Genomic DNA, 14,660 nt, shown 5'->3' on the forward strand with positions numbered 1-14,660 from the left:
ATACATTTGTCCGTAACAATAGAGAGCCATTGGAATAAAAAAAAAATAGATGATGCTGATCATGATGATGATAGTTACCACAGGCAACAGATATTGTACCTATTACGTACCAGGCATCGAGCCATCTACTTTATATGTATTATCTCATTTAATTCTCTCACCAGTCTCACAAAGGAGAGATGATTACTATTGGTTTTATTTCGGATAAAGACTGAGTGATAGAGCTGTAAAGTAACATGCTCAAAGTCACACAGCTAGAAAGTGGTGGAGCTTCTGGCTATATGCAAGGATTTCAGAAAGACAGTGACAGAAAGTTGAAGGGTCTGCCCACAGATCAGGACATGCAAGGCAGTGAGGGGTACATGAGTTTAGAAGTCTACACTCATCTGTATGTCTCATTTCTGGAGCTGTGGCTGTTAAAGCATCCAATACATCACTTTGCTGCAGGCTCCCACATTTTTCTGCTTAAGGTCATCACTGCTCCCAAAAAGGATGATGCAGTTCCCAAATATGTGAAATAAAGAGCAGTGATAACAACTTCCTTTAGTTTTGCCAAGTAAGAGGAGCAGTGGGCTGCTTGCAGGTATACTTATCCAGGACGCCAACCACTTCTCCCCACCAGCGTGTCGTGTGGCCCCACATTGCCCAGGAGAAATTCAATTTTTTGAGTCTTGAAGGTTTCTAGGCTTTCGTGTTTAGACCACAAACATCTTTATAAAGATGGTCGGGATCTCCAATGCCTTCAGGAGCTAGGCAGGTAATTCACTTCTGAAGGAGCTGGGGTTAGACAAAAAAATGAGTTGATTACTATGTCAACCTGTGGATTGCTTGCCCTTCTCACTCACCTTGACAACACTGTGTGGCTAATAGTCTGTAGGTTACCAGTTTGTAACACCAAAAGGCTACATTTTTTTTCCTCCTGATTGTCAAAGTTTGTTGTAGAACGCGTAAGGAATAAAACTACAGAAAAGTCTAAATAAGCAAATAGAATCATCAGTTGATCCCCAACTCATTAAGTATTCTTGTTACCTTGGCATATTCCCTTCCAGTTTTTAGGTGTAAAAATCTGCATCAATGGGATCTGCACTAAAGAGGCACATGTGAACCTCAGTTAAGAAATACTTGGGGTTAAAATAAGGATATCACTAGGTCCTGTTTCAGACTGAGAATTAGCTACTAGTCACGCCCTTGGAGGATAGAACCTGGAGAGATAAGTAGAAATAGTAGAATATAGAAGGGTGAATGGGAGGTGAGGACAAAGATAAATCTCCTGTTGTTCATGGATTTGCCAAAGGAAAACTGGCCAAAAAAATACCTTCAGCATGAGGCTGGCAGCGAGGGCCTGATGGAGCTAGGGGGTGCCAGGAAGCAGGGTCAATGCTTTTAGGGTAGGGTAGAGGAGTGGGTGAGGTGTTGAAATTAAAGACCCTCAGAACTCTCTGTCCATCCCATCCCCATCCTCCAACCAGTTTAAAAGATACTAACGTAGGCCAGGCATGGCGGCTCACGCCTGTAATTCCAGCACTTTGGGAGGCCGAGGTGAGTGGATCACTTGAGGTCAGGAGTTTGAGCCCAGCCTGGCCAATATGGTGAAACCCCGTCTCTACTAAAAATACAAAACAATTAGCAAAATTAGCCGGGCGTGGTGGCACGCACCTGGAATCCCAGTTATGTGGGAGGCTGAGGCAGGAGAATCGCTTGAACTTGGGAGGCAGAGATGACAGTGAGCCGAGATCATACCACTGCACTCCAGCTTGGGCGACAGAGTGAGACTCTGTCTTAAAATAAATAGATAAGTAGATAAATAAATAAATAAATAAAAGACACTAATCTATTTAGAAACTTAAAAAAAAGCAACAGAAAAATTATTTTTCAAGGAAAATCTTACGAAAATGCTGTTTATGTAAACAGACTATAGCAGAGCTGGTCTCTTCCAAAGAGGGGGACTCGAAGCCCTCTTGCACCTCTCAACCGTAAGCCCACCCAGAGCGGTATTCAAAAATGCACCTCATCTCTGCTCTGTTTGCCCTGGCCCTGCGAAGCAGCGCCTTCCTCTCAGATCTTCCAGAACTCCTCTACGTTGCGGATCCAGTGACCCTCATTTCATTCTTTGCTCTTCTCCACATTTGCTCTTTCTCAGTTTGATGAATCTCCTCTTGTCGCATTTTAGATACGTATCGACTTCTGCACAACTTCCCAAGCCATTCTCAGAGAAAGATTGACAGGTGTAGGGTCGCGGGGGAAGGAGGTTTAGCTATTTTAAATGTTAGTAAACATGACAGTTTGTTGGGGATTAACAGGAAATCGTGAATAAAATCATTGGGATTTGATAGGGGATTTTTCTCTCAGAAAATTAAAGATTTTTTTTTTCATTATCTTTCTCCCCCCACAAAAAAAGACATGGATGAAGGTCACTGGGATAACCCATTATCAATCTAATACTCTTAAAACAGAAAAAAGACAAAAGTCCTTAAGCTTATGCTGCCCACGGGGCCTCTGTGAACTGTTATTCTGGCATCTTTTTAGCAGGCAATATTGTCCTTCAATACCTGCTACTTAATTATCAATTTTCTTTTAAACATCAGATATTGAATGGGCTGCAAATTCCTTCAGGCAATAAATAACTCTCATGCTGTATGGCCAAGATCTGCCAGGGAGTGAAATATTTTTGATACAAAAGAATGATTCATTAAAGGAGGTAATGAAGGCAATTCAAACCCTCCACAAACATATCACCAGGTGAATAAAGCTCGTCACTCTCAGTTTAGGGTCATGTTGTAAAGAGAAAAGAAGAAAAAAAACAACTGCGCAAATGGGCCAGAAATTTCAGTGGAGACTCAGTCAAGCCTGACAATTTAGAATTTGACAAGCAGAAAAAAAGAGTTTTATTAATATTATGAAAAAAACCCCTCTGGAATAAAGCATTACATTTCCATGTTATTCTTTGCAATGATATGCACTTACATGGTCTTAGGGAGAAATCTGACTTTGAGATGAAATTTTGCTTATCTGATTATACCTCACGGGCTCTCCCTCACACACACTCAGCCAGAAGCACATACTGTCTCATACGCCAGTGTGAATGGTTTAGATGATGGAGAGATGCGGTAGTGAGAGAACAGAGCTACAAAATTTGGGCATTCTGACTGAGAGTCAGCCGGTTAGAGCCCTGCAATGCACCTAGTCCCTAGGAGCCGAGAGGGCCAGGCATCTACTGGGCAGATCTGAACTGATACATGTTTGTCCACCAACCCTGTAGCCCAAGGAGCTCAACCTGAAAAGTAGCGAATGTTAACTGTTGAGAGAGGTATCTTGGACTGTTCTTCTCCCTCTGTTTTAAGTCTGTAAAATAGGGTTTTACGGGATTTCCCAAATAGGAATATTGAACTAACACAGAGAAGTCAAGGAGTTGAAAAGGTCCCTGTCAGATATGAGAAAGCCCCATACAAAATCCCTGCTAGGTGGGCTTCCGAACTTTCCCTGAACATTCTCAGAACCCTGTTGCTCACTACCACGCAGAGTCTATCCTCTTGTTGAACAGCCTTGACTATGAAGAATTCCTTTCCTGAATTCAGCCTAGTGTGTTGTAATCTCTTTCTTTTTTTTCTTTTCTTTACTTTTTTTTTTTTTTTTTTTTTTTTTTTTTGAGCTAGGATCTCACTCTATTGCTCAGGACCATAGCTCACTGCAGCCTCGAACTCCTGGGTTCAAGTGATTCTCCTGCCTCAGTCTCCCTAGTAACTGGGGCCACAGGTGCAAGCCACCACATTTGGCTTATTTTTATTTTTTGTAGCGATGGGGTTTTACTATGTTACTCAAGCTTGTCTCCAAATTTCTGGCCTCAAGCCGTCCTCCTGCCTCAGGCCCCCACAGTGCTGGCATTACAGGTGTGAGCTACCACGCCCGGCCTGCGATTTCTTTCTAACTTGGTCTTGGGGTCTCTTTCAAGAGTGGCTGTAAGCCACTGATAGTGGGTACAGTTAGTTGGGGTGTGTGGAGGAGCCAGCACAGCAAAACCTGTGAAATAACAGAAGTGTTTCTGTTGTTACAGAGCCAGGAGAATAAGGGGAGTTGCTGGGGAGCCTAGAGGTGGCAGGGAGCTCACACAGTGTCTGGGGAGAGAGAGGTCTTGTTGTGGGACGGGGCCTTTCTTAAGGTTCATGGCGTTATCTGTCAGGCTTTCCTGCAGGGGTTGTGGACTGGGAAGTTTAAAGAAAACACACGTGAAGAGCAGGTCCTACTCACATGACTCTCGTGTTGTCCATTCGGTTTTACTGTGGTCAGCAGGTGTGGGAAATGTTGGGTTTTGGGTCAGTGGGAGGAGGAACAAGCAGGCCACATGGCAAAAAACCACGTGGGAAGGGCAAGTTTTCTCTAGGTCAGAGGCAACAGGGTACGACTGGGTTTCAAGCAACTTAAGTCGTGCCTAAAAATGGATGTGGAGGCTACAACTATATGAAACAAATTTATGAGTCTTGATTATCTATAAATTAGCTTCCATTCTCTTTAGAAAGGATACCCAACATATCTCTTAGACATGGCAGCCTTTCAGATACTATATCTCATTCAGCATCCTCTCCTTCCCCACCTAACCTGATAGTTAGCTCAACCCAAATGATAACCTCCTGGGTCCACTGAGATTCAGATAGGAGGAATGGAAATCTGGTGGAAATCTCTCTGTGTGTCTGTCTCTCCTCCCACACTATTATTATTCTGTTTTTTTTTTTCTTTCTGAGAATAAGGTACAGACTTTCCTACACTCTAATTATGAAATTTCCTAAAAACAAAAGTGTTCTCTTACATAACCCCAGTTTATCAAAATCTGAAAATAAACACTGATACAAAACTATTAGTTAATCTACAGATCTTATTCAAATTTGGCCAGTTGCCCAATAATGCCTTTTATAGCAAAAGAAAAAATTGTTTTCTGGCCCAAGATTTAAACTATAATTACTTACTGTGCTGACTTGTCGTGTCTTTTTAGCCCCCTTTAGCCTCATGTTTTGTTCTGTTTTGTTTTGCCTTTCACGTCCTTGACATTTTCAAGGAGTGTAGCTCAGGTATTTTGTAGCATGTCCTTCATTTCGGCTTTGCTGATTTTCTTCATGATCCAATTCGGATTATGCATTCTTGGCAGGAACACTATAGAAGCGATGCTGATCTTTCTCAGTGTATCGTATCCGGGGGGCACGTGATGACTGTCCCATTACTGGGGATGTTAACTTTGATTACTTGGTTTAAGGTGACATCTGCCAGTTTTCATACTAAAACGTTATTATTCCCTTGATGATTAGTAAGTATCTTGTGGGAAATACACTGGAACATTCTCGAAGAGGTGTGGCCGTGGACAGCCTGTGACTGACTCTGCCTTTCCCTTCGTTTTCAGAGTCGAACGGCCGCAGGGCAGTGAACCGAGGCTACGTCACCAGCCTGCTTGGGCTGCACCAGGACTGGCACAGCCATGACACAGCCAACACCTACGTGCAGATCCGGCGGGGCTTGCTGCTCTGCCTCAGGCACATTGCTGCCCTCCGGTCCGGCAGGGAGGCCTTCCTGGCAGCACAGGGCATGGAGACCCTCTTCAGCACCACACAGGCAGGCAGCATGGGGATTCACTCTGCAGCTGGAGGCCATCTGGATGATTCCTGAAGGCTGTCATTTAGGAATCATTCCAGACAGAGCTGGGAACACCTCAGTCTATTTCTTGTTGCCTGCTAAGGGCAGATGTTCTGGAGTTGAGTCTTCATTCCAGGCCAGGCCCAGTGGCTCACTCCTGTAATCTCAGCACTTTGGGAGGCCGAGGCAGGTGATCACCTGAAGTCAGGAGTTTGAGATCAACCTGACCAACGTGGTGAAACCCTGTGTTTACTAAAAATACAAAAATTAGCTGAGTGTGGTGTCGCACGCCTATAGTCCCAGCTACTCAGGAGGCTGAGGCAGGAGAATTGCTTGAACTCAGGAGGCAGAGGTTGCAGTGAGCCGAGATCGTGCCACTGAACTCCAGCCTAGGTGACAGAGTGAGACCCTGTCTCAAAACAACAACAGCAACAACAAAATCTTCATTCCATTGATTCATTCATATATACTTAACATATATTTGTTGAATATACACTACCAGAGGTGCAGTGGATGGCAGAGTGTTAAGTGTTAACTCTGAAACTAGAGTACTGGATTCAAATCCTAGCTCTAGGGCCCACAGCTGTGAAACTTTGAAGAAGTCACTCAACTTCTCTGGGCCTTGAGGTTCTTCAAAAACAGAAATAACAAAACCTAGGCTGTTGTGTGGACCAAATAAGTTACTGTAGAAATGGCACGTGCTTAGAAGAGTGCTTGCCATGACTGAACTGTGTTTTCAGGATGAGCTGTTATTGCAATAATTAGCAGTGGGATGTAGTGGTGGATATGACAAACGAGGCCCTTGATCCTATAGGGAAAACCTCCTAGCAGGGGAGTCAGACACTAAGTAAGCAAAGAATCCCATGAGGAAGATAATTTCATATTGCAATGTGAAATCAATGAAGTAAGGGCATAGGTCTACAAGGGCCGCCATAGGTAGAGGGAGCAGGTGTTCTTTTAGAGAGAGAGGTCAAGTCATCTCTGAGCAGATGACACCTGAGCTGAGACCTGAGTTGTTGGAGAAGCTGGTCATGCTGGTCAGGCCAAGTTGCAGGGGAAGAGCATCCCAGGGAAAGGGGATGGTGTCTTCAAGGGTTTCTACTTATCAGCACCCCACTGGAATATGCATTCTAGGGATTCCCGGATTTCAACCTAAATAAATTCCTTATTTTCACCTGATTGGGGCTAATTTAAATACTATAGTTTGAGGCTACATATGCCCTCTCTATTGGTGATGTAAGTGTTCCAGTATCCATCATCTGCTCACCCACCTTCTCCTGAGGCCAAGGCAGCCATGTTGCGCACACTTTATTGTGCAACAATTGCGCACACCTATTATCTCTGTATTAGGCTGCCTCTGGACTCCCTTTATCAGCCTTCTTGCTCCTCTCTGGACACCCTCCAGTTTTTCTCTATCTGAGTACATCTGAGGTAACGAAGCCACCAACGAGAGTGTTGTTTTCCAACCATGGTATCTGTAGACATTTCTCATTAAAAAATGGTCTTTTCCCCCGCTAAACAATAAGAAAATACAGTGCTGCAAACCAATATCTAATTTCCTATCTGCTATCACCTCTGGGTTTCTTTCCATCATTACAGCTTTCAAAGCTTCTCAGTCATGAAATAGCTATATTTTACCTTCTATTTCTCAGGATGAAGCAGGGCTTTGAATTTTTCCAAGCTCCCCCATGTTTTGTAAGCTTGTGGTCACCCAAGTCTCTAATCCCTCCCAGTCCTTGTGCAATGCCCTTCTGCATTGCCGATGTTTAACAGACCCCCACTCTGGTCCAGTGCTTTACCACGTTCCTCTGTCCTCCATGTTATTGGCTATTTCTCTGTTCTGTGCTAAAAAACCAACTAAACAATAAACAAAACAAGCAAGAAAAACAAGAGCAATAAAGGAAGAAGATAGTAGTCACAGAGGGACATGTCTATGATAGAAAGATGGTGGAGAAAACACCAAATGAAGCCCAGCATGAGGGGCTATGAACCTGTGCACAGGTTCTTCAAAACAGTTCCTTATCAGGTCAATGAAGACTTCAGTTGCTCAATTAGCAAGAAGCTTCCAGCCTTGAATTACTGTTGGAATGGAAGCAGAATGTGAGTGCACACAGAGTGTGCACTTTATAGTGAGGTTTCTCTAGCTCATATTATAATCTCTCCAAGTATGATATGGAAAAGCAGCTCAGGAGGGGTCTATGGGACAGTGCTGAGTAAATAGGCCATGACACACCTGTCGCCTGGAAGAGTGTATAGAATGTATTGATGTCAACCTCAAGAGGTTGAATTCCTCACCACCACCACTCGCCCTTGCTTTTAGTCTTTTAAATAGTGTGCTCTTGGCTGGGCGTGGTGACTCATGCCTGTAATCCCAGCACTTTGGGTGGCCGAGGCAGGTGGATCACCTGAGGTCAGGAGTTCAAGACTAGCCTGGCCAACATGGCAAAACCCCATCTCTACTAAAAATACAAAAAATTAGCCAGGCGTGGTGGCACGTGCCCGTAATCCCAGCTACTCAGGAGGCTGAGACAGGAGAATTGCTTGAACCCAGGAAGTGGAGGTTGCAGTGAGCTGAGATCACACCATTGCACTCCAGTCTGCGTGACAGAGTAAGACTCTGTCTCAAAAAAAAAATAAAAATAAAAATAAAAAAATAAGTGTGCTCGTCCAGATAAAATGTTATCAAGTTTATGTGCAAAGTCAGATGTTTGACATTCTCCTGTTTTTTGGAAAATGATCATTGCAGGTGAAAGATAGGCTGTCCTAGCTTAGAAACCAAATGGCTTGTTACTCTTCCCCCCTGGCAGTCATAACCAGTGTTGGGTAGCCTCCCAGACCTGAGGTGAGTGCTGTGAGCACAGATGCCCTTGCAGGTGTGCTGGAGTTAGAACTGCCCATCACTCCTCCTTTCCCTTCTGCTAGAGAGGGCATGGGAGTCACTGGATGGCCAACTCAGTGGCCTTGGATTTGGTGATGTTATTTCAGTTGCCATTTGCAAATTATGCTGCTGTTGCTGCTGCTGCTGCTGCTGCTGCTATTGCTACTGCCAGTGACAGTGATGATAATGTTAATGAAGTAGCAGCAGCAGAGGGAAGACGAGGAGGAGGAGGAAGAGAAGAAGTAGGATAAGGAGAAGACAGTTACTTTGAACCCTTACTATTAATACATCCCTTGGCTGTCTTAGCAATTTATGCAGACTCTCCAATATTGATAATTTCAAAAGCTTTTGAGGTAGGCTGTATTATTATCTTCCTTTTTACAGATGAAGAAACTGAGGCACGTAACTCTTAAGTAATTTTCCCAAGTTCACAAAGCTCATAAGTGTTGGAGCCAGGATTGGAATCTGGTAGTCTCACTTGAGAGCCCATGCTTTTGCTCACTGTACCAGCAGCTCCCCCAGTTGAGCATGCATCAGAGTCACCTGGAGGAGTCCCTAAAGCAGAGCCTGTTGGACACCAATCTCAGAGTTTCTGACTCAGCAGGGCTGTGGTGGGGCCTGAGAATGTGCTTTCCTGACAACTTCCTAAATGATGCTGATACTACTGATTCAGGATCACACTTGGAAAAGCAATGTCCTATGTCAATTTTATTGATGTTTATGATGTGCTTACAAACCTACTGAGAATGAGACTTACTGTAAAAGAACTTTTTTTAAGTCCTTCCCACATCTTTGCCATCATAATATTCTTCTTTGTCTTTCTGCTGAGGCCACTGCTTGCATTGTTTCTCTCTTGGTGACCCTACCTCTTTGTTTCCTGAGTCTCACATTTCTGCACAGATTCTGCAAACATTCCCTGAAAGTTCAAAGGCTGAGATCATCCATAGTGCAGCAAGGGTGCTGTGTAATGTAGTATAATGGAATCTTATTGGAGCTTTGCATGAGGAAAGAGGAAAAAGGATGACAATTTGAATGTAAGATTAAAAAAAAAGAACTCCTACAAGGATACCTGAAACAGTTGGGGATAATTATCAATTTGGAGAAATAGGTAACTATAGAAGGAACAAACCTCTATAAGATAATCAGAGAAAAGAACCACTCTTTGGAGCTACAACAGCTTAAGGGGCCTGAAAGTTTGCTAAAATTGGTGGTTTTCAAACTTGAGCATGCATCAAATTTACCTAGAGGAATTGTTAAAACACAGATTGCTGGCTCCTACCCCAGAGTTTCTAATTCAGTTGTTCCGAGGTGAGATGCAAGATTCTGCATTTCTAACAAGTTCTCAAGTGATACTGATGCTACTGGTTTGGGTACCTCACTTTGAGAACCACTGGAATAAGAAATGGTATGCCCTTTTAAAAGTCATAGTTGCCACCATTTGCTCAGAAAGCACAGTAGGCTAAGCCTTGATTCATCAGGCTCCTCTCTGGCCACCAAGACCAATGACCTCAGCCTTGTGGACCTATGGAAGGAGGGACTGAATCCTAAAGAGAATATTACCAGGTTGGAATCAGGAGCTAGATACCCTAAAGGTCAGATTGGTCTGAGATCATTTACTATTTATTCAGTAAATGTTTTCTGAGCTCCTTCTTTGTGAAAGATGTTGGGGCTGGATTCTATCTTCTTCAAAGATGAAGGTGATAGAGGACTCATCATCTTCAGGAAACTTAGTATCCTATATGGGAAAATGGGATATGGATAATGCAGTGCAGGCAGCAGGTGGGGGTAATAGCAGACTTTGTGTAACCATGCAGAGGAGGCCCTACTTGGTCTCGCTGACCAGAGAAGCCTCCATGAAGGCACCCACATTTGAATGAGGCTAGGAGAACATTTTGAATAGTCTAAGAGAAACACTTGGTTTGTGAACTGTTCAGAGAAGCACAGGAGTTGGCCACGAGGCACACACGGAGAAGCCATGGAGAGTGAGTGGGACAAGTAGGATGTTTTGGAGGGTCAGGCAGAAGGAAAGATCTCAGTGAGAATCCGGAAGATATTAAGCCATTTCCATTTAAGATATTTTTATATTGAAGCTACACCACATCTGCCCTTGGGCTTAGAATTTCTCATCTATGTTCAAAGAATCACTGCAAAGAGAAGGGAGAGAGGGGTTATGCCAGGCAGGGGTCGAAGAGCTGCTGTGTCACCTGAGATCTGAATGATAAGAAAGAACCAGTGCCATGAGGGTCTGGAGATGAGGGTTCCAGGGAGAGAAAAAGAAAGTACGTGCAAAGACCCTCAGGTGGGGGAGCAGAGTGGGAGGTGGGTGAGCTTGAGAAATACAGACATGGCAGAGCATTGTGAGTAAGGGGGAAGGCATGAGATTGAGTTGGAGTCATGGGCAGTGCCAGGGCATTTAGAGTTCCTTGAACTATGATGGGGACTTTGAATTTTACTTCCATCAACTTTTTTTTGTTTGTTTTGTTTTGAGATGGAGTCTCGCTCTGTCGCCCAGGCTGGAGTGCAGTAGTGTGATCTTGGCTCACTGCAGCCTCCACCTCCTGGGTTCAAGTGATTCTCCTGCCTCAGCCTCCCAAGTAGCTGGAATTACAGCCACACACCACAATGCCTGGCTAATTTTTGTATTTTTATTAGAGACGGGATTTCACCGCGTTGGCCAGGCTAGTCTCGAACTCCTGATGTTGTGATCCACCTGCCTCGGCCTCCCAAAGTGCTGGGATTACAGGCGTGAGGCACCGTGCCTGGCCTCCATCAACTTGTAAGGAGGCACGAAGGAGGAGAAGATGTGAATTAAAGAGATAGGGAGGGCCAGATCACATAGAACTTCCTAGGGCATAAAAATAAATTAGAATTTTATTTCTATCAAGTCTGAAGCAGGAGACTGACCTGATACAGTTTATGCTTTTCATTTTTTTATTTTTGAAAAATTTTAAATTAATTGTAGTAAAATACATGCAACCAAATTCACCATCTTAACTATTTTTAAGTGTACAGTTTGGTAGGGTTAAGTACATTGTTGTATAACTGTCACTACTACCCATCCATCTCCAGAACCATTTTCATCTGGAGAAATTGAAACTCTATACCCATTAAACTGATTTATGCTTTTAAAGGACCATTCTGGCTGCCATTTGGAAAAGAGATTATCAGAGGGCACAAGGGGAAGGAAGGAGAGTAAGGGGAGGAATTAGAGTGTTGATAGGAGTTTAGGCAGGAGATGTTAGTGGCTTTGGCTACACAGAAGCAGAGCTGGAATTTTTTTTTATTATGCTTTAAGTTTTAGGGTACATGTGTACAACGTGCAGGTTAGTTACATGTGTATACATGTGCCATGTTGGTGTGCTGCACCCAGAGCTGGAATTTAAACCCAGGACTTTATACTCTTAGTCAATGTCCTTTTCCACTAAAATGCCTGGCTTTGTCATCATGGGAATTATTAATAGGACTCTGCTCTGAGTAGCAGTGACTCCTAGTATCCTCTTGCAGACTCCTAGGAGACTTTCTGAAACTAAGGATGCCTTCTCTCTTCCCATTGGCTAATACTAAATGCTTGCTATTAGGCACTTGGCCTACTTTAATGCATTTAATTCACACACAACATTAGGAGAGAGGTTGTGTTATTGTCTCCACTTTGCAGATGAAGACACCGTGGCACAGAGAAGTGTATTATTTGCCAGGGTTATGAAATTAGTAATCTTTAGTCCAGGATTTAAACTCACGTAGTCTGGCTCCAGGACCTGAGCAGTTTGCTCTTACTTTACCTTGCCTATGTATCATGCAAGTAGGGTATTTATTATGCCAAAGCTAATTCAAAGATGTTAACTGTGACGGAAGCATTGAATGTATTAATTGAATGCATTCTCATATTTCATCATCCCTTCCAAGTAGCAGATGTGTTATTGAGAGTGATGGGAAAAGGGAGCCTAAAATCTCACCTTTGCCTCCATTTCTGAGACATTGGTCCATAAGGATCCTATTTCCTGGAGTCTTGTCTTTTTTTGATGCATAGCACAAGTACCAACCCTACACTTCTAGGAGCCTGAGAGCAAGTGCTTCCTGGGAACCTCCCTTTCCTCACCTTAGTCTTGGCCCTGCACAGCACCTATCCATTAGCATGAGGGAAATGTTGACAAATGAATTCAAGAATTTCTGTTACCTTGAAACCAATGATCTTTGCATTCATAAGTATTTCCCCTACAGTGCAGCAGACAGCAAATATAGCATGATTCCTAAAGCCTTGGGTTTTATAGATTGTAATACTCCCTCCAGCCTTCAAATTCAGTTCATGGTATGGCCCAGTTTTTCAGAACATTTGAACTTGGCTTCATCCTTTCACTTGTTCCATTCCACCAAAGAAAAAGACACGATTATCTTTTATCATCAAGGACCATCACAAACATACTGGGTTCCAAAATGTTGGCTTTTTTGACTGAATTCCCTGGCTTGGGCTGACTCTATCTCTACCAAGGTTGGAGCTTAGAACATTATATCTGATAAGCCCTCTCTTTCACCTTCTTGCTTCCTCCTTAAGACTCTGTTTTATTTTTTTTCCCCATTACTGATACTTTTCATGAAACACTTGAGACCATTTGACCAGACCAAAGGGTGAAATATCTTCAACTGTTCATTAGCCTCCATAATGAATTAGCCAAAACTAATTCATTTTCCACCAAGAGTATTTCCTGCTGTGTATTCCGAGGCTGTTGACTCAGGACACCTGATGGGTATGACTGGCACACACTGAAGGAGAGAGAGCATTCTTGGTTGCATTAAGACATTTCATTTTGAAAGCTGGCTTACTTAAGGCTGGGCATGGTGGCTCATGCCTGTAATCCCAGTACTTTGGGAGACTGAGGAGGGTGGATCACCTGAGGTCAGGAGTTTGAGACAAGCCTAACCAACATGGTGAAACCCCGTCTCTATTAAAAATACAAACATTAGCTGGCGTGGTAGCAGGCATCTGTAATCCCAGCTTCTCAGGAGGCTGAGGCAGGATAATTGCTTGAACCTGGGAGGTGGAGGTTGCTGTGAGCTGAGATCGTGCCACTGCACTCCAGCCTGGGCGACAGAGTGAGACTCTGTCTAAAAAAAAAAGTTGGCTTACTTATGTTTTGGAGTCATTTGGGTAGCTTAAATTCATGGATAAATTATTATTAATTTTTTTCCTCCATGTTCTTTCACATGGAAGTACCTGTAATGATGAGTCTGGAGATGCCACAGTTCAGCAGCACCACAGACATTCACACTGCCTTGTGGTGGGTACCTAGCATCCACCGTCTCCACTTCTGTGACTTATTGGCCTCAGAGCTTGCTGCACCCTTTAGGAATAGCAAACTGGGGGACCCCACAAGTCATCTTCCTGTACCAAGTCAGTAGACAAAACATTTACAAAGATACTGAAGAAAATGGTTGTGTTTTTGCCAAAGAGATACTGAACTACACTCAACTCTCTGTCTCTCAATTTAGTGAACTTGTTCTTATATTTTTCACAGTGTCTGAAAAGAAGGGTCTTGTCATGTTCCATCAGTATCAAAATGTTACATCTGCAAGCCCAATTTTTCTCTGATTTGGGAAGGTACCAAGAGGGATCAACACTGTGGGCTTTGAGAAGAGGCATGTAATTTAATTTAGGTACTTGGGATTCACTTAGTCTGTCCTTCTGATTTCATATTTTATCTTTTTTAAAAAATATTTTTCTCCACAGAAGACAGCTGAAAGAGAAAAGCAAAACTTCCATCAATTCAGCTGCTCATTCCCTAACATAGGCAATAATTCACAGTGACACATGGGTGGCCGAGAGAAGACACCAGCCTCCTCTTCCGCCAGCTATTCTGAGCAATGTCTTGCCTTAGGTGCAGCATCCCTCGAAAGAATTTTAAGTCTATATTCAGACTGAATTCATTGCAATGATGTATGAAATGAGCAAGAGACAGGAAAGTGCAGATTCTACATTAGACAAAATTCTATGTTGGAATGTTCAAATTTGACATTCTACATTAAGGCTGTTTACAGTCTGTCCATGTGTTTAATTCATTAGCTGAAACACAGCTAGGAGACTGTGTTGTGTTACAGCTAGGAGAGTGTTACTAGCCGTGTTACAGCTAGGGGACTGTGCCCAGATGTCGGCGTCTGATAGAATCTTCCCTTT

At 43.3% G+C, this 14,660-nt stretch overlaps 1 protein-coding gene across 1 annotated transcript in view; it reads left to right on the forward strand.

The window, feature by feature from the left end:
- AGBL1 (ATP/GTP binding protein like 1) overlaps positions 1-14,660 on the forward strand; it is a 518,802-nt gene that overhangs the window by 101,658 nt on the left and 402,484 nt on the right. The window contains 1 exon segment of the mRNA XM_030813842.1: positions 5,387-5,595. Within this exon segment, the coding sequence (XP_030669702.1) occupies positions 5,387-5,595 (209 nt within the window).

This window comes from Nomascus leucogenys, chromosome 6 (assembly GCF_006542625.1).
Source record: "Nomascus leucogenys isolate Asia chromosome 6, Asia_NLE_v1, whole genome shotgun sequence".
Lineage (NCBI taxonomy): Eukaryota > Metazoa > Chordata > Mammalia > Primates > Hylobatidae > Nomascus > Nomascus leucogenys.